Consider the following 16,275-nt stretch of genomic DNA (forward strand, 5'->3'; position numbering starts at 1 on the left):
CTCCCCTCCCCCCCCCCGATCCTTTGTGTTCGGGGACACGGAGCGCACAGCGCGCGCCTCTCCAGTGTCCCTCCTGGCTCTCCGGCCGCTTTAATAAAGGAAGTGCCGGTTCGTGAGCCAATCAGAGCTCACGAACGGCACTTCCTTTATTAGACCGGCCGGAGAGCCAGGGAGGGACACAGAAGAGGCGCGCGCTGTGCGCTCCGTGTCCCTCCTTACAGCAGCGGAGGGAAGAGACCGCAGATTGACAGCGGCGATGCCTTTGCACTTTGAGTTGCTCCCGACCAGTGCAGCTTTAGCGTACTGGCCGAGAGCTACTTGTCGCTCCCTGGCCCGCAGTGGCTGCATATGACATCATGCAGCCGCTGCGGGCCGCTCCTTGCACGGCCAAGCGCCGCCATTCCGCCCACTCCCGCCCAGCGACCACCTCTGCCTGTCAATCAGGCAGAGGCAATCACAGCCCAGCTACGGCCTTCGGCCGTCTGGCATGCACTGGCGCACTACGGCGCCGACACATGCGCAGTGGGTACCCGTTCACTCGGCTGCGATAAAAAGCAGCAAGCGAACGGGTCAGAATGACCCCCTATGTTCTAAACAGAAGAACAAAGTTACACTGCTATACTTTGAATTTGTGTTTAAAGTCATATCAATATATGTCTACTCTGAATTCACAGAGTACCCAGTGTTAGCTTTATTTTATTGTATTTCTATGTATGTTGTGTAGGATAAATTGTTTGTCTTAAAAGAGAAGCCAATCATGTGGTTCTTGTGAACAGGTGATATTCTCAAACTGCTTCTCCCAGCACAGGCATAAGTTTTATATTTTCCTTTCTGCCCAATAGAGAAGTTCTTTTTTCTTGCCTTTCTGTTTTGTAGTACCAACAGGGCCGGACTAAGGGTGGGGGGCCTAGGGACAATGAAGTTGTGGGGGCCCCCCACTACTAAAATATCTTGCTAACACACACACTCACACTCCCTGGACAGGACAGAGCCAGAGCTCACTCCCTGGAGAGGACAGAGGACAGTGCTGGAGCTCACTCCCTAGAGAGAACAGATGACAGTGCCGGAGCTCACTCACTGGAGAGGACAGAGGACAGTGACAGAACTCACTCCCTGGAGAGGACAGAGGACAGTGCTGGAGCTCACTCCCTAGAGAGGACAGATGACAGTGCCGGAGCTCACTCCCTGGAGAGGACAGAGGACAGTGCCGGAGCTCACTCCCCTGGAGAGGACAGAGGGACAGTGCCTGAGCTCACTCCCTGGAGAGGGACAACGCCGGAGCTCACTCCCTGGAGAAGATAGAGGACAGTGCTGGAGCTCAACTCCCTAGAGAGGACAGGTGACAATGCCGGAGCTCACTCCCTGGAGAAGACAGAAGACAGTGCCAGAGCTCACTCCCTGGAGAGGACAATGGCGGAGCTCACTCCCTGGAGAAGATAGAGGACAGTGCCGGAGCTCACTCCCTGGAGAGGACATAGGACAGTGCCGGAGCTCACTCCCTGGAGAGGACAGAAGACAGTGCCAGAGCTCACTCCCTGGAGAGGACAATGGCGGAGCTCACTCCCAGGAGAAGACAGAGGACAGTGCTGGAGCTCACTCCCTAGAGAGGACAGATGAACCGTGTCGGAGCTCACTCCCTGGAGAAGACAGAGGATAGTGCCAGAGCTCACTCCCTGGAGAGGACAACGTCGGAGCTCGCTCCCTGGAGAGGATAGAGGATAGTGCCCGAGCTCACTCCCTGGAGAGGACAGTGCCAGAGCTCACTCCCTGGAAAGGGACAGAGGACAGTGCCGGAGCTCACTCCCTGGAGAAGACAGAGGACAGTGCCGGAGCTCACTCCCAGGATAAGACAGAGGACAGTGCCGGAGCTCACTCCCTGGAGAGGAAGAGGACAGTGTTGGAGCTCACTCCCTGAAGAGGACAGATGACCGTGCCAGAACTCACTTCCCGGGAGAGGACAGATGACAGTGCCATAGCTCACTCCCTGGAGAGGACAGATGACAGTGCCGGAGCTCACTCCCCGGTAGAGGGACAGAGGAAAGCACTGGAGCTCACTCCCTGGAGAGGACAGGTGACAGTGCCGGAGCTCACTCCCTGGAGAAGACAGAAGACAGTGCCAGAGCTCACTCCCTGGAGAGGACAATGGCGGAGCTCACTCCCTGGAGAAGATAGAGGGACAGTGCCGGAGCTCACTCCCTGGACGAGGACATAGGACAGTGCCGGAGCTCACTCCCTGGAGAGGACAGAAGACAGTGCCAGAGCTCACTCCCTGGAGAGGACAATGGCGGAGCTCACTCCCTGGAGAAGACAGAGGACAGTGCTGGAGCTCACTCCCTAGAGAGGACAGATGACCGTGCCAGAGCTCACTCCCTGGAGAGGGACAACGACGGAGCTCGCTCCCTGGAGAGGATAGAGGATAGTGCCCCGAGCTCACTCCCTGGAGAGGACAGTGCCAGAGCTCACTCCCTGGAAAGGACAGAGGACAGTGCCGGAGCTCACTCCCTGGAGAAGACAGAGGACAGTGCCGGAGCTCACTCCCAGGATAAGACAGAGGACAGTGCCGGAGCTCACTCCCTGGAGAGGAAGAGGACAGTGTTGGAGCTCACTCCCTGAAGAGGACAGATGACCGTGCCAGAACTCACTCCCGGGAGAGGACAGATGACAGTGCCACAGCTCACTCCCTGGAGAGGACAGATGACAGTGCCGGAGCTCACTCCCCGGTGAGGACAGAGGAAAGCACTGGAGCTCACTCCCTGGAGAGGGACAGAGGACAGTGCCAGCACTCACTCCCTAGAGAGGACAGAGGACAGTGCTGGAGCTCACTCCCTGGAGAGTACAGAGGACAGTGCCAGAGCTCAGTCCCTGAAGAGGACAGAGGACAGTGCCGGAGCTCACTACCTGGAGAGGACAGCGCCAGAGCTCACTCCCTGGAGAGGACAGATGACAGTGCCAGAGCTCAGTCACTGAAGAGGACAGAGGACAGCGCTAGAGCTCACTCCCTGAAGAGGACAGATGACAGTTGCCGGAGCTCACTCCCTGGAGAGGACAGATGACAGTGCCGGAGCTCACTCCCTGAAGAGGACAGATGACAGTGCCAGAGCTCACTCCCTGGAGAGGACAGAGGACAGTGCTGGAGCTCACTCCCTGAAGAGGACAGATGACAGTGCCATAGCTCACTCCCTGGAGAGGACAGAGGACAGTGCCAGAACTAACTCCCTGGAGAGGACAGCGCTGGAGCTCACTCCCCTGAAGAGGACAGATGACAGTGCCAGAGCTCACTCCCTGAAGAGGACAGAGGACAGTGCCGGAGCTCACTTCCTGAAGAGGGACAGATGACAGTGCCGGAGCTCACTCCCTGGAGAGGACAGATGACAGTGCCGGAGCTCACTCCCTGTAGAGGACAATGCCGGAGCTCACTCCCTGGAGAGGATAGAGGACAGCGCTGGAGCTCACTCCCTGGAGAAGACAGAGGACAACGCTGGAGCTCACTCCCTGAAGAGGAAAGAGGACAGTGCCGGAGCTCACTCCCTGGAAGAGGACAGATGACAGTGCCGGAGCTCACTCCTTGGAGAGGACAATGCCGGAGCTCACTCCCTGGAGAGGACAGAGGACAGCGCTGGAGCTCACTCCCTGGACGAGGACAGTGGACAACGCTGGAGCTTACTCCCTGAAGAGGACAGAGGACAGTGCCGGAGCTCACTCCCTAGAGAGGACAGAGGACAGTACCAGCGCTCACTCCCTGAGAGAGGACACAGGACAGTACCAGCGCTCACTCCCTGGAGAGGACACAGGACAGTACCAGCGCTCACTCCCTGGAGAGCACAGAGGACAGTGCTGGAGCTCACTCCCTGGAGAGGACACAGGACAGTACCAGCGCTCACTCCCTGGAGAGGACACAGGACAGTACCAGCGCTCACTCCCTGGAGAGCACAGAGGACAGTGCTGGAGCTCACTCCCTGGAGAGGACACAGGACAGTACCAGCGCTCACTCCCTGGAGAGCACAGAGGACAGTGCTGGAGCTCACTCCCTAAACAAGACTGATCCAAAGCAAAACAGCCGGGCAGCTTAAAGTCAGTGTTTTCTCTGGATTTCACTGCAGTACCCTGTGAGAGTGACAGTAGTACAGGGAAGACCTCCTTGGCGGCCGCTGTTATTAAACAGCTTAGCCGCAGGAGGAGACTATGCAAGCCATATTACAAATACTGAAAACACTGAGCCTTTTTAAGACCAGATCGGGCTACGGTCAGCCACCCTGACATGCGGAGGAACGCCCAGCACAGGGCTAGTCCACCCCACATGTCTGGCCCTCCCACCGCCACGTGGGTGCAATAGCATCGCACGGCGGCAATGCTAGCGTACCTGGTGAGTAAGTCACTACCTGCGCAGCATTGCTGAGCTGGTAGGTGACTTTTCGCCGCGTCCCGGGTGACAGTGGCTGCGTGTGACATCACGCAGCCGAAGCGGCCTGCCTCTGCACGGTCCAGACACGCCTGGGTTGCCCAGACCACGCCCCCAAAACGGCAGTGTTTGCCCACCCCCTCCCGCCCAGTGAATGCCTCTGGCTGTCAATCAGGCAGAGGCAATTGCTGCGCTGAGATGCCAATCGCATTGCTGGTCTGAATTAGCCCCATTGTTCCCTGGTTTATTCTATGGCAATTCACAAAGAAACAGACAAGTTCCACCGAGTGGGCAAAGGGACTGCCAAGGTTCCCAGAGACTGTTTAGCACAATTCTACCCTGTTGCCAGGTATGGGAGTCACGTTACTTAAAGAAACATTGCAACTTCCAAAGTACCAAAAGTCTCAATTTAGCTTAATTTTCAGTGCATATGCTTTGATTTTATTGGATCTAAAACTCTCTTGCATGTGATCTTTCATCCTAGCCCACGTCCCTTCATTGTAATACTATACCCTACAGGGGTTAAAGTGAGCCGGAACGGGGCGGAACTGCGTTCCGTCAGTTCCACTTGGAGACGGAACGCAGTTCCGCCTCCTCCGGCTCACCTAACCCGCTGTGTGCCGCCGCTGCTGGAAGATGCCGGGCGCCCGCTGGGATTGCGTTACCAGCGGGCGCCCGGCGGTAGCCGGAGGCAGGAGCTCAGTACTGAGCTCCGGCTTCCGGCTCTGTCACTGTGCGCTATGGGAGAGACATCTCATAGTGCTGAGGAGCGGGTGCCGGAAGGAAGGACTGCAGCGGCCTGGGAGCGGGGATCAGTGAGTATGGTGATTTTTATTTTATTTTTTTCCCTATGTGTAGCGGCGCTTCCATTGGGGGGGGGGGGCATTACTACTGGGGGCTTTTACTACTGTTAGCAAGCTACTGGGGGCATTACTAACGGGGGCTAACTGCTGGGGGCCAACTACTGGGTGGGGGGCATTACTACTGTAGGCAAACTACTGGGGGCATTACTACTGGGGGGGGCATTACTATTGTGGGCAAACTACTGGGGGCATTACTACTGGGGGGGTGGGCATTACTATTGTGGGCAAACTACTGGGGGCATTACTACTGGGGGGGGGGCATTACTATTGTGGGCATACTACTGGGGAAATTACTAATGGGGGCAAACTACAGGAGGGCATTACTACTGGGGGTATAACTACAGGGCATTACTACTTGGGGGCAAACTACAGTGGGGCATTACTACTGGGGGCTAAACTACATGGGGGCTAACTACTGAAGGCATTAGTAACGGGGGCATTACTCTTGGGGGCATTACAAACGGGGGCATTACTACTGGGGGCATTACTAACAGGTGCTTACTACTGGGGGCATTACTACTGGGGGCAAACTACAGGAGGGCATTACCACTGGGGGCAAACTACAGGAGGGCATTACTACTGGGGGCAAACTACAGTGGGGCATTACTACTGGGGGCTAAACTACATGGGGGCTAACTACTGAAGGCATTACTACAGGGGGCAAACTACAGTAGGGCATTACTACAGGGTGGCTAAACTACTGGGGGCATAACTACAGGGGTTAAACTACTGGGGACATTACTACTTGGGGGCAAACTACAGGAGGGCATTACTACTGGGGGTATAACTACAGGGGTATTACTACTTGGGGCAAACTACAGGGGGGCATAACTACAAGGGTTAAACTACTGGGGGCTAAACTTAAAGGGGGCAAACTAAAAGGGGGCATAACTACAGGGGCTGAACTACAAGTGGTCAAACTACTGGGGGCATTACTAATGGGCAAACTACATAGGGGCTAAACTACTGGGGTCATAACTGCAGGGGCATTACCACAGGGGGCATAACTACTGGGGCTAAATGACTGGGGGCATTACTACAGGCAACATTACTACTGGGGGCATTACCATTAAGTGCATTACTACTGGGGGGGGGGCACTTCATAAGGGGCATCACTGCTAGGGACATAAGGGGCACTACTATTGTGGGCATTGCATAAGGGGCACCACTACTATGGGTTCTATATAAGGGGCACTACCAGTAAAGTGGACATTGCATAAGGAGCACTACAACTGTGGGCATTGTATAAGGGGCGCTACTGCTGTGGGCATTATGTGTATTATGGGGTGCTACTACTGTGGGCATTGTTACTATTGTGTGAACACGCCCCTTTTTGAGGACACGTCCCCTTTTCTGGCGGCGCGCGCCTACGGCGCCGTTCAATAGCTTTACTTCTTTTTCTTCTTGGGGAGGGGGGTGAGTTCCACCACCTCTCTAGGACCACTTTAAGCACTGATACCCTATAAACAACAATCTATACGGTCTCCACCTAGGTGGAAGGCCAAAATGGATAGAGTTATTACATATCCCATTGCACAGTATACAGGCTGTTACACCAGTTAGTAAGGGCATAGCCAGAACTTTGTGGGCCCCATAGCAACATTTTAAAAAGGCCCCTGTCCCAATGCTTCTGCGCCGCTCTGCAACAGTTGTTAATGTTATGACCCATAATAGTGTCCTACTGTAGTTCATTTTCTGAACCAAAGTAGTGCCTTAGCCTATTTTATAAACCATAGTGGTGCCCTAGTTCCTGTTATTTCACATTGTAGGTCTGCCAGAGCACATGATGCAACACAGGACCCTCAATTCACTTTATGACATACCATGCCCCCAATTCATATTATGCTACACTATAGTGCCTCAGCTTCCTGTTGTGCCACAATACAGGTCATATGATGTAACGTTATAATGCCCTTCAGTTCATTTTATATTACATTACAATGAGCAGGACCAGGGACATACCTACTGTAGATATATTGCAGGCCTAAAGGTAAAAGTGTGTAAGTGCCTCTATGTACAGATGTAGCCACTCTCATCGCACCCGAGGCATGGCTGCATGGGCAACAAATGGCATGCTGTGCCGTGGGTGCAACTTAATACGTTGGGCTGCAACTAGCCGCAGTCCAATGTATTTCCTATGGCGGTGAGTGCATGCATCATAGAACATGTGCGCACTAGCCATGCCAGCTCTGCAGCAACTAGGATGCTCGGTGACAAATCTGAGTGCGGCTACATACTGTATGTACCACCCAGTCGTAAAAAATGTATAAAGCACATGTAACCTTAACAGGGAAGGTGACCCCTCTCAGCTCTGGGCCCCAGAGCAGCTGCGCTCCCTGCACCTATGGTAGCTATGTCGCCCCTGTATATAACACATGTAACTGTAACAGGGAAAGCAGGCCCTACTCAGATCTGGGCCCCATAACATCTGCACTCCCTGAACCTATGGTAGCTACACCCTTGTACATAACTCATGTAACCCTAGCAGGGAACGTGGCCTCTCTCAGCTCTAGGACCCATAGCAGCTGTACTCTCTGTACCTATGGTAGCTACTCCCCTGTATATAACACAAGTAACTGTGACAGGTAAGGTGACCATTCACAGCTCTGGGCCCCATAGCATCTACACTCCCTGCACCTATGGTAGCTACGCCCCTGTATATAACACATGTAACTGTGACAGGGAAAGCAGGCCCTTCTCAGCTCTGGGCCCCATAGCATCTATACTCCATGCACCTATGGTAGCTACGCCCCTGTATATAACACAAGTAACTGTGACAGGGAAGGTGGCCCCTCTCAGCTCTGGGCCCCATATCAGCTGCTCTCCCTGTACCTATGGTAGCTACACCCCTGTATATAACACATGTAACTGTGACAGGGAAGGTGGCCCCTCTCAGCTCTGGGCCCCATAGCAGCTGCACTCTCTGTACCTATGGTAGCTACACCCTTGCCAGTAAGATTTTTTTGCCAGTGATTGTACCTAGTGAAACTGTGTTCATTGACTAACTAGTTATTCATCTAGCCATACTCTACATCTGACTGATCATAATATAACCTCATTTTAGGGCACACACTAAACAATTCAAATTTAGGCTAAAAGGATCGACAATCCACCAACAATCAAACTATCTGTGTCTTTGGGTATCTTCACCTTTTGGGCTCTTTTCCCTCTAACTGGAATTTGTATGTACCAGATATCACAAGGTGAAGGTACTGCCACTTTGGAAAGGAAAGACCTAGTGAAGTACTTCCAGAAGGCAGAAGACATGCTGCAATGGAGGCTGTATCTGACTGTCACTGTCATCACTGACTCAGGTAAGATTGTGAAATACTCTCATTTATAGTTCTCCTTCATCACATTGAGGTCTTATTTATCAACGAGTGATAAAAGTCATTGTGGATGATAAAACTTGTTGTTCATGATAAATGGTCCTCCAGCCAATCAGCTCCCAACTGTCATGTGTTTGAAAACTAACAATTGGGATCTTATTGGCTGGAGCAATTATATATCTGTCAGAGGGTGACAGGTATGGAATGTGTGTAGGTGTATATTGTAATGTGTAGAGCTGGACACAAGTATGTAATGTATACAGAGGATACGTGAATACTGTATTGTGTACAGAGGGTTACAGTTGCTTAATGTGTGCAGCTGGAGACAGGTATGTAATGTGTACAGAAGTAAATAAGTGTATAATGTAATGTGTACAGCTAGACAGGTATGTAATGTATACTGAGAGTGTCAAGTGGATAATGTGTACAGGGGTACAAGTGTATAATGTATTGTGTAAAGAGGGTGTCAGGTGCAGCTGCACATATTTACATACAAATATATGCGGGTGATAGTGTGTGACACCCTGGTACCAGGAGCAGTGTAATAACTTTGCAGGTGATGGTGGGTGACATCCGTGAGCTGGCCGGAGGGTGCAAGTGTTCTCTTCTTATGTGCCTCCCTCTCTGCTCCCAGGGCTGACTGACCCTTACCTTCCCTCCCCGCAGCCTAACCCTAACCTATCTCCCCCTGCAGCCTAACCCTAACCGACACGCCAAACCTGGTGATACCCCCCCCCCCCCCCCATATGACATCATGGACAGACACCACGCATAGACAGGAGGCTGCTGATCCCACTGCACAGGGGCAGTCCACAGTACCGCCGCTGCCAGGGTGACAGGGGAAGCCCAGCAGTAGTGATAGACTGCTGGCTCCTGTTCCACTGCCGCCTGCAATACCTCAGCACTGGAGCAGCATCTCCATAGCAAGTCCCTCCCAGCATCGCTGCTCGTGACTGGAGGCAGGGAGCCCTCAACTTTCCACATTGCAGGCAGAGTGCCGGCCGTGGAGAGGATATTTTGCAGCGGTGGGGTGTGCCTGCCACATGGTGTGAGTGGGTGCCGATTATGGTTGCTGATCACGAGAGGTGGTGGTGGGAGCTGCCTGCCTTTTGTGGGGGGGGGGAGCAGGTGCTGGGGAGTGTTGAGGATTGCGGTGTGGATAATGGTCCTGGATAGCGGTGGATACCGGGGGCTATCGCTAGTGCCGGCGGTCAGTGCCAGATTAAGTGCCACATGGGCCTGGAGCTGAAATTGATGAAAGGCCTGTTGTGTGCTGCGCAGTGGATGTGATTAGCGCCACAGAGAATGTCTCCCTGTGTGGGCAGGGGGGTGCGGGGTCACAGAGCAGGAGCTCAATGACCAGCTAACCAGAGAGATCTCACCGCTCTATACTACATTGTTATGCTGCTTACTTATACTACATTCCTGCACTATATCACTACGCTAAGTCCCCACAATACATCCTTGCATTATACCTCACCAAACTACCTCTCAAGACTACATTACTGTTACCTACTCACAGTGCCGTAACTAGGCATTTTAGCGCTGTGTGCAAGAAACGGCATTGGCGCCCCCCCCCCACCTTATGCAAAACATGGGCAGTGCGCGCCGTAGGCGCACGTAAAAAAATTAGGGGCGTGGCTTCATGGGGAAAGGGTGTGGCCACAAAACAATACCAATTCATACTATGGTGCACAGTAGTCTCCATTATTCAAATTACACCGCACAGTAGCGCCACTACACCAGGTAGAGCCCCTTTTACACATTACGGCAGACAGCGTCCCCTTTTTGCACATTACGACAGACAGCGTCCCCCTTTTTACACATTACAGCAGACAGCGTCCCCTTTTTGCACATTACGACAGACAGCGTCCCCCTTTTTACACATTACGGCAGACAGTGTCACCCTTTTTACACATTACGGCAGACAGCGTCCCCTTTTTACACATTACGGCAGACAGCGTCCCCCTTTTTACACATTACGGCAGACAGCGTCCCCTTTTTACACATTACAGCAGACAGCGTCGATAGAGAGAGACAGACAGACACTTACCATCTCTCCCCGCTGTCCTCTGTGACACTTGCTGGTGCTGCTGTGCTGTGCTGGGGCGGGCTGCGGCTGGGCAATGGAGCTGAGCAGCGCCGGCGGCTGGAGCATGCTTGCGGGTCCTCCTTTTTTACACATTACGGCAGACAGCATCCCCCTTTTTACACATTACGGCAGACGGTGTCCCCTTCTTACACATTACGGCAGACAGCGTGCCCTTTTTACACAGACATACAAATACATATATATATATATATACACACACACACACACACATATATATATATATATATATATATATACACACACATATATATATATATATATATATATATATATATATAAACCCAGAGTCTAATATTCAACTTGAATTGGTAACAGAAGAACAAAAAATAGTACAGCCTGTCTTCCGCTTTGATGAGAAAGACAGGCTGTACTGACACATGCACAGGACAGAGAAAGCCTGCACACTTTCGTCTGTCTGTCATCCCAACACAATCTCAGGACAGGACAGGACAGGTATCCCCCCCCTTCTTCCCTGCAGTCACGTAGCTGCAGGCTGCTATACTTACTACTGGACAGCTGGTCCATTACTCGGTAGCCACGCTGGCGCTGCCACAGCCCATTGCTGCCCTGCGTAGCCAAGAGCTGCTAGATTATCAGTGGGAGGCAGGGAGCACCGTACTGCTGCTCGGGAGGGGGCGGTTCGCGGGCGGACGGCGGTAATATGCGGTAGGAGAGGAGAGGCGGCGAGTGGGATCGCGGAAAGCTCGAGTGCTATTGCGGGAGGAGAGATTTGCAGAGGGGGGGGGGAGTGACTGACGTGCTCCTCATCTCTTAAGGAAGAGGAGGAGCACAGCAGCAGCTACAGGAATTATGAAGGCAGCATTCATCGGCAGCATGCTGTGCCGCCTGGTGGCACCGGCCCTGGAGCTGTACGGAGCTCTGATGCTCCGTACAGTGTTAAACAGGGCTGTGACTGTGCGCTCCCCAGGGCTCTGCGCTGTGTGCGAGGCCCCTCTCGCACACACCTAGTTACGGCCCTGCCTACTCACACCTCATCCCTGCATTATACGGTATAACTGAACTACTTCTCCACACTACATCACTATGCTACCTCCCCACACTTTGGCCCTCATTCCGAGTTGTTCGCTCGTTAGCTGCTTTTAGCAGCATTGCACACGCTAGACCTCCGCCCTCTGGGAGTGAATCTTAGCTTAGCAGAATAGCGAACGAAAGATTCGCAAAATAGCGAAAAGAAATTTCTTAGCAGTTTCCGAGTAGCTCCAGACCTACTCACATAGCGATCAGTTCAGCCGTTTCGTTCCTGGTTTGACGTCACACACACGTCCATCGTCCGGCCAACCACTCCCCCGTTTCTCCAGACACTCCCACGTTTTTGCCTGACACGCCTGCGTTTTTCTGCACACTCCCACTAAACGGCCAGTTTCCGCCCAGAAACACCCACTTCCTGTCGATCACACTACGATCACTTCAACGATGAAAAATCTTTGTTCGGACGTGAGTAAATCTACTAAGTTTTGAGCAAAAATACTTAGCGCATGCGCACTGCGTACCATGCGCATGCACATTTTTGCCTTAATCGCTCCGTAGCGAAAATCGGCAACGAGCGAACAACTCGGAATGACCACCTATATCACTGCACTACATCCCACACTATGGGGGTAATTCCGAGTTGATTGCTCGCTAGCTAGTTTTAGCAGCCGTACAAACGCTATGCCGCCGCCCACTGGGGAGTGTATTTTAGCTTAGCAGAAGTGCGAACGCTTGTGCATCCGAGCTCTACAAAAGCAGTTTCAGAGTAGCTCTGAACCGACTCAGAGCTTGCGATCACTTCAGCCTATTCATGTCCGGATTTGACATCATACACCCGCCCAGCCACGCCTGCATTTTTTCAGACACGCCTGCGTTTTTGCAAACACTCCCTGAAAATGGTCAGTTGACACCCAGAAACGCCCTCTTCCTGTCAATCTTCTTGCGGCCGTCAGTGCGAAGAAAAACTTCGCTAGAACCTGTGCACAACCACAACGGGCTTTGTACCTGTATGACGCGCGTGCGCATTGCGGCCCATATGCATGCGCAGAAATGCAGTTTTCACCTGATCGCTGTGCTGCGAAAATCGGCGAGAGGGGCAGAAACACAGGAGATGAAGGGAGCAGAGCCACAGGTGGGGAGTAAGGCTGAGATATATTTAGAGAGAGAGATAGATGGAAGCGTAGATTGATAAAAGCAGATACACAGGTGGAGAGGGGGGCAGAGATACCGGTGGAAAGTGAGCAGTGATACAGGTGGAGAGGGAGGCAAAGATGTATTTGGAGATGGAGGCGGAAGCACAGATGGAAAGAAGTCAGAAACACAGGTGGAGAAGAAGGTAGAGATAGAGGTTGTGAGGGAGGTGGAAGCACAGATAGACAGAAGGCAAACACACAGGTGGGCAGGAAAGCAGAGATACAGGTGGAGAGGGGGCAAAAATACAGATGGAGGGGGGGTGCAGAGACGCAGGTGGAAAGGGCAGAGATACAGGTGGAGAGGGGGCCGAGAAACAAGTGAGAATGGAGGTGGAGGCACAGATGGTAAACTAAGCAGTGGCACAGGTTTTTAGGGATAGAAACGTAAGTGGGGAGGGGTAAAAGCCATAGGTAGTAAATTGGTAAAGGAGGACATATTCTAAGGGGACAGCTGCAGCCACATCTGATGTCCAAGTCCATTTAGGGGAAAACTTAAGCTGATGGCACACATCCTTCCCACCAATCAGCCTGATGTTTCTCTGAGTGGTACTAAGGAAGAAAGCATCAGGTGGGAAGAAAAGGAGCAGAAGACAGGAGGAGGAGCAGTAATGGGGTCAGGGGAAGCAGCATGTGCACGAAAAGAGGTGCTACCTCTGTGTTAACAACTGCATTGCGAATCTCCTGACACCGCTGTCCTGTACAATCTATTACCCATGCCACCTCCATTTCCCCTGGCATCCCCACTGGTCACTAGCTCTACCTCCAGCCCTGCCGCCGATCCAGCTGCTCAAAGAGAAGATTCAAAAGTTCACAGGTGCAGCTTCAGATGGGTCCAGGAGGAGGAGCTTCAGACGGGTCCAGAAGGAGGAACTTCAGACGGGTCCAGGAGGAGGAACTTCAGACGGTTCCAGGAGGTGAAGCTTCAGATGGGTCCAGAAGCAGGAGCTTCAGATGGGTCCAGGAGGAGGAGGAGGAACTTCAGACGGGTCCAGGAGACGGAGGTTCGGATGTCTCCGTGAGGTGGGGCTGCGGACGATTTTGAGAGTCAGAGTGTCAGATGGTTCCGGAAGGCGTAAGTACGGATGTAACTGGGAAGCGGAGCTTCGGACGGCTCTGGGAGGCTGAGGTTGGGATGGTGGTGGGAAGCAGAGTTTCTTACAGCATGGGGGTGGAGCCTTTAACAGTTGTGGGAGGTGGTGCTTTGATCGAGTCCAGGAGAGGTGCTGCGGCTGGCACTAAGACTGAGGTAGGAAGGACTTCTGTCATCCGGCTAGGGGAGGGGTAATCAGGTGATATCATTTTGGGTGGCTGGTAGGGGAGTGAGCTGGGCTTTGTTGGTGACAGGAAAAATGTTTTCCTGTCACCACTGAATGAATGCACTGCCTGAAATGCTGTGGGCCTATTTTCAATGGGGGGCCTGGAGCTGCAGCTGCATCCACCCCGTTGTTAATCCGGCCCTGCCGGCGGGGGTCAAGGTGAATGGGTGTATAATGGGCCCTACATCCCCACGGTCGTTCATTGTTGGTTTTCCCTCGTTGAGCATAGCAAGCCAATTTGGACGATGGTCGTTAATCGTTGAAAACAAACATCGTCCAAATCTGAATCATTGGCAAGTGTGTAGGGCCCTTAAGTATTTTGATGTATGTAGGTTTGGAGGGGGGATTGAAGGTGCTACCTGTTGTAGGGGGGAATCAGAAATGTTGCCTGTAAAGGGAAGAGTGGGGTGCAGGTGTGCAGCGCCATCCGTGATAGGTGGGGTGGATTGGAGGTGAAACTTGCAGGGGAGAGCAAGTTGATCGGAGGCTGCCGGCCCCGGTTGGTCCTATTGCGGGAGGAGCAAGTGACATTCATGCGGGGGGTGAAGTGCTGATAGATGGGGGACTTTTGCAGGGGAAGCGTGTAACTATTGCGGGGGGGGGGGGGGGGGGGGGCAGGTGCTGATAGCGGTGGGGATTAATTGGGAGTGCCAGTTGCAGGAGGAGCAGGTGCCGGTCGGGGGAATTGCCTTTTGCGGGAGGAGAGGGGTGCCGTTATGGGTGGGGGTGCTGGTTGCTGTCGGCTCCAGTTCCACCTGACAGGTCCGGCAACTTGGTACACTGCAGCAGCACGGATCCTGGTATGACGGGGCAGCCTGGCAGCAGTGATGTATTGCCGTAGCTGCCCCTGGACCTTCTCCTGCTCCACCATTAGTACTGCTGTGGGTCCCGTGGTGTCGGGAGGCCTTGCAGCAGTGATGGAGAACAAAGTTGGTGGACATTGCCAGGCAGTGACCTCCTGCTTAATGTTCAGTTGGGGGGAAAGTTTCCCTACACCTGTACGATATACTGGGAGAAATCAAAGAGGTTTGATTTTCCCAACAAGTTGGAACAACCGTTTACGGGCATTTTTCGGCTTGTGGGAGCAAACGGCTGATAATCGTTTGCTCCCACACACTGGCCAACTATCGCTCCAACTAGCCAAATAGTTGGCTGCGGGGGCGGACTTGCCCTGTGCTGGGCGTCCCCCCGCATGTCAGAGATTTGCACGTCTATGAACAGGTATGAAATAGGGCCACAGTATAACTGAATAAACCACATATTCCAAACACAATAGAATCATTGTAACTGCAGTATACAGGATGATAACAATAAAACAATCAATTAAATACTGCCCAGCATATTACTAATAACGTATCAGGAAATGGAGTACATGATACACACTAAATGGCAGAACACCAATGCCTATGTGCACAACAGAACCGGTACTGTTAGCACTGCATATGGGACGCGTCAATTTGTGGAGTCTGTGGGTAGGACCAGGGTTCAGAAAGTAACTTTGCCTGTCTTTTCACACAAGGTGGAGGCCGAGCAAAGTGATAGTCCCTTCATATCGTAATATTAATAATAATAATAATAATAATAATAATAATAATAATATTATTATTATTATTATTATTATAATAATAATAATAATAATAATAATAATTATTATTATTATTATTATTATTATTATTATTTTATAGTATTTTCCTGAGTCTGGTGCTGAAGCTTATCCTGTATTATTATATTATATTATTCCAGTCTGTTTTCATGTTTTTCAGGCTCAGTATATGTATATAGTGACAGTGTGTAACACTTGTCTGTCTCTCTTACAGGTAGCGATATGTTGGAAGCTATGCTGGATGATATTTATATTGTGACCTCTCCGTATAAAATTCTCTTCACAAAAACCTCCAAATATTTCAAACCCGGAATTCCCTTCGACTTTATGGTAATTGCCACATGATGCATTCTGCATAGATCACCTTGTCTGATTGGCTCAGCAATTGGTGGAGCTGAAGCCAGTCTATTGTAGGGTTGGGTGTTACATTGGATGAAACAGGTCATTGGTTAGTTATGATTTTGCAGGG

General features: G+C 52.0%; 1 protein-coding gene across 1 annotated transcript in view; it reads left to right on the forward strand.

The window, feature by feature from the left end:
• LOC134936129 (complement C3-like) overlaps nt 1–16,275 on the forward strand; it is an 828,079-nt gene that overhangs the window by 244,398 nt on the left and 567,406 nt on the right. The window contains exons 9-10 of the mRNA XM_063931046.1: nt 8,456–8,576; nt 16,021–16,136. Of these exons, the coding sequence (XP_063787116.1) occupies nt 8,456–8,576; nt 16,021–16,136 (237 nt within the window). The remainder of the gene's footprint in view (nt 1–8,455; nt 8,577–16,020; nt 16,137–16,275) is intronic.

The sequence above is a fragment of the Pseudophryne corroboree genome, chromosome 6 (genome assembly GCF_028390025.1).
Source record: "Pseudophryne corroboree isolate aPseCor3 chromosome 6, aPseCor3.hap2, whole genome shotgun sequence".
NCBI lineage: Eukaryota > Metazoa > Chordata > Amphibia > Anura > Myobatrachidae > Pseudophryne > Pseudophryne corroboree.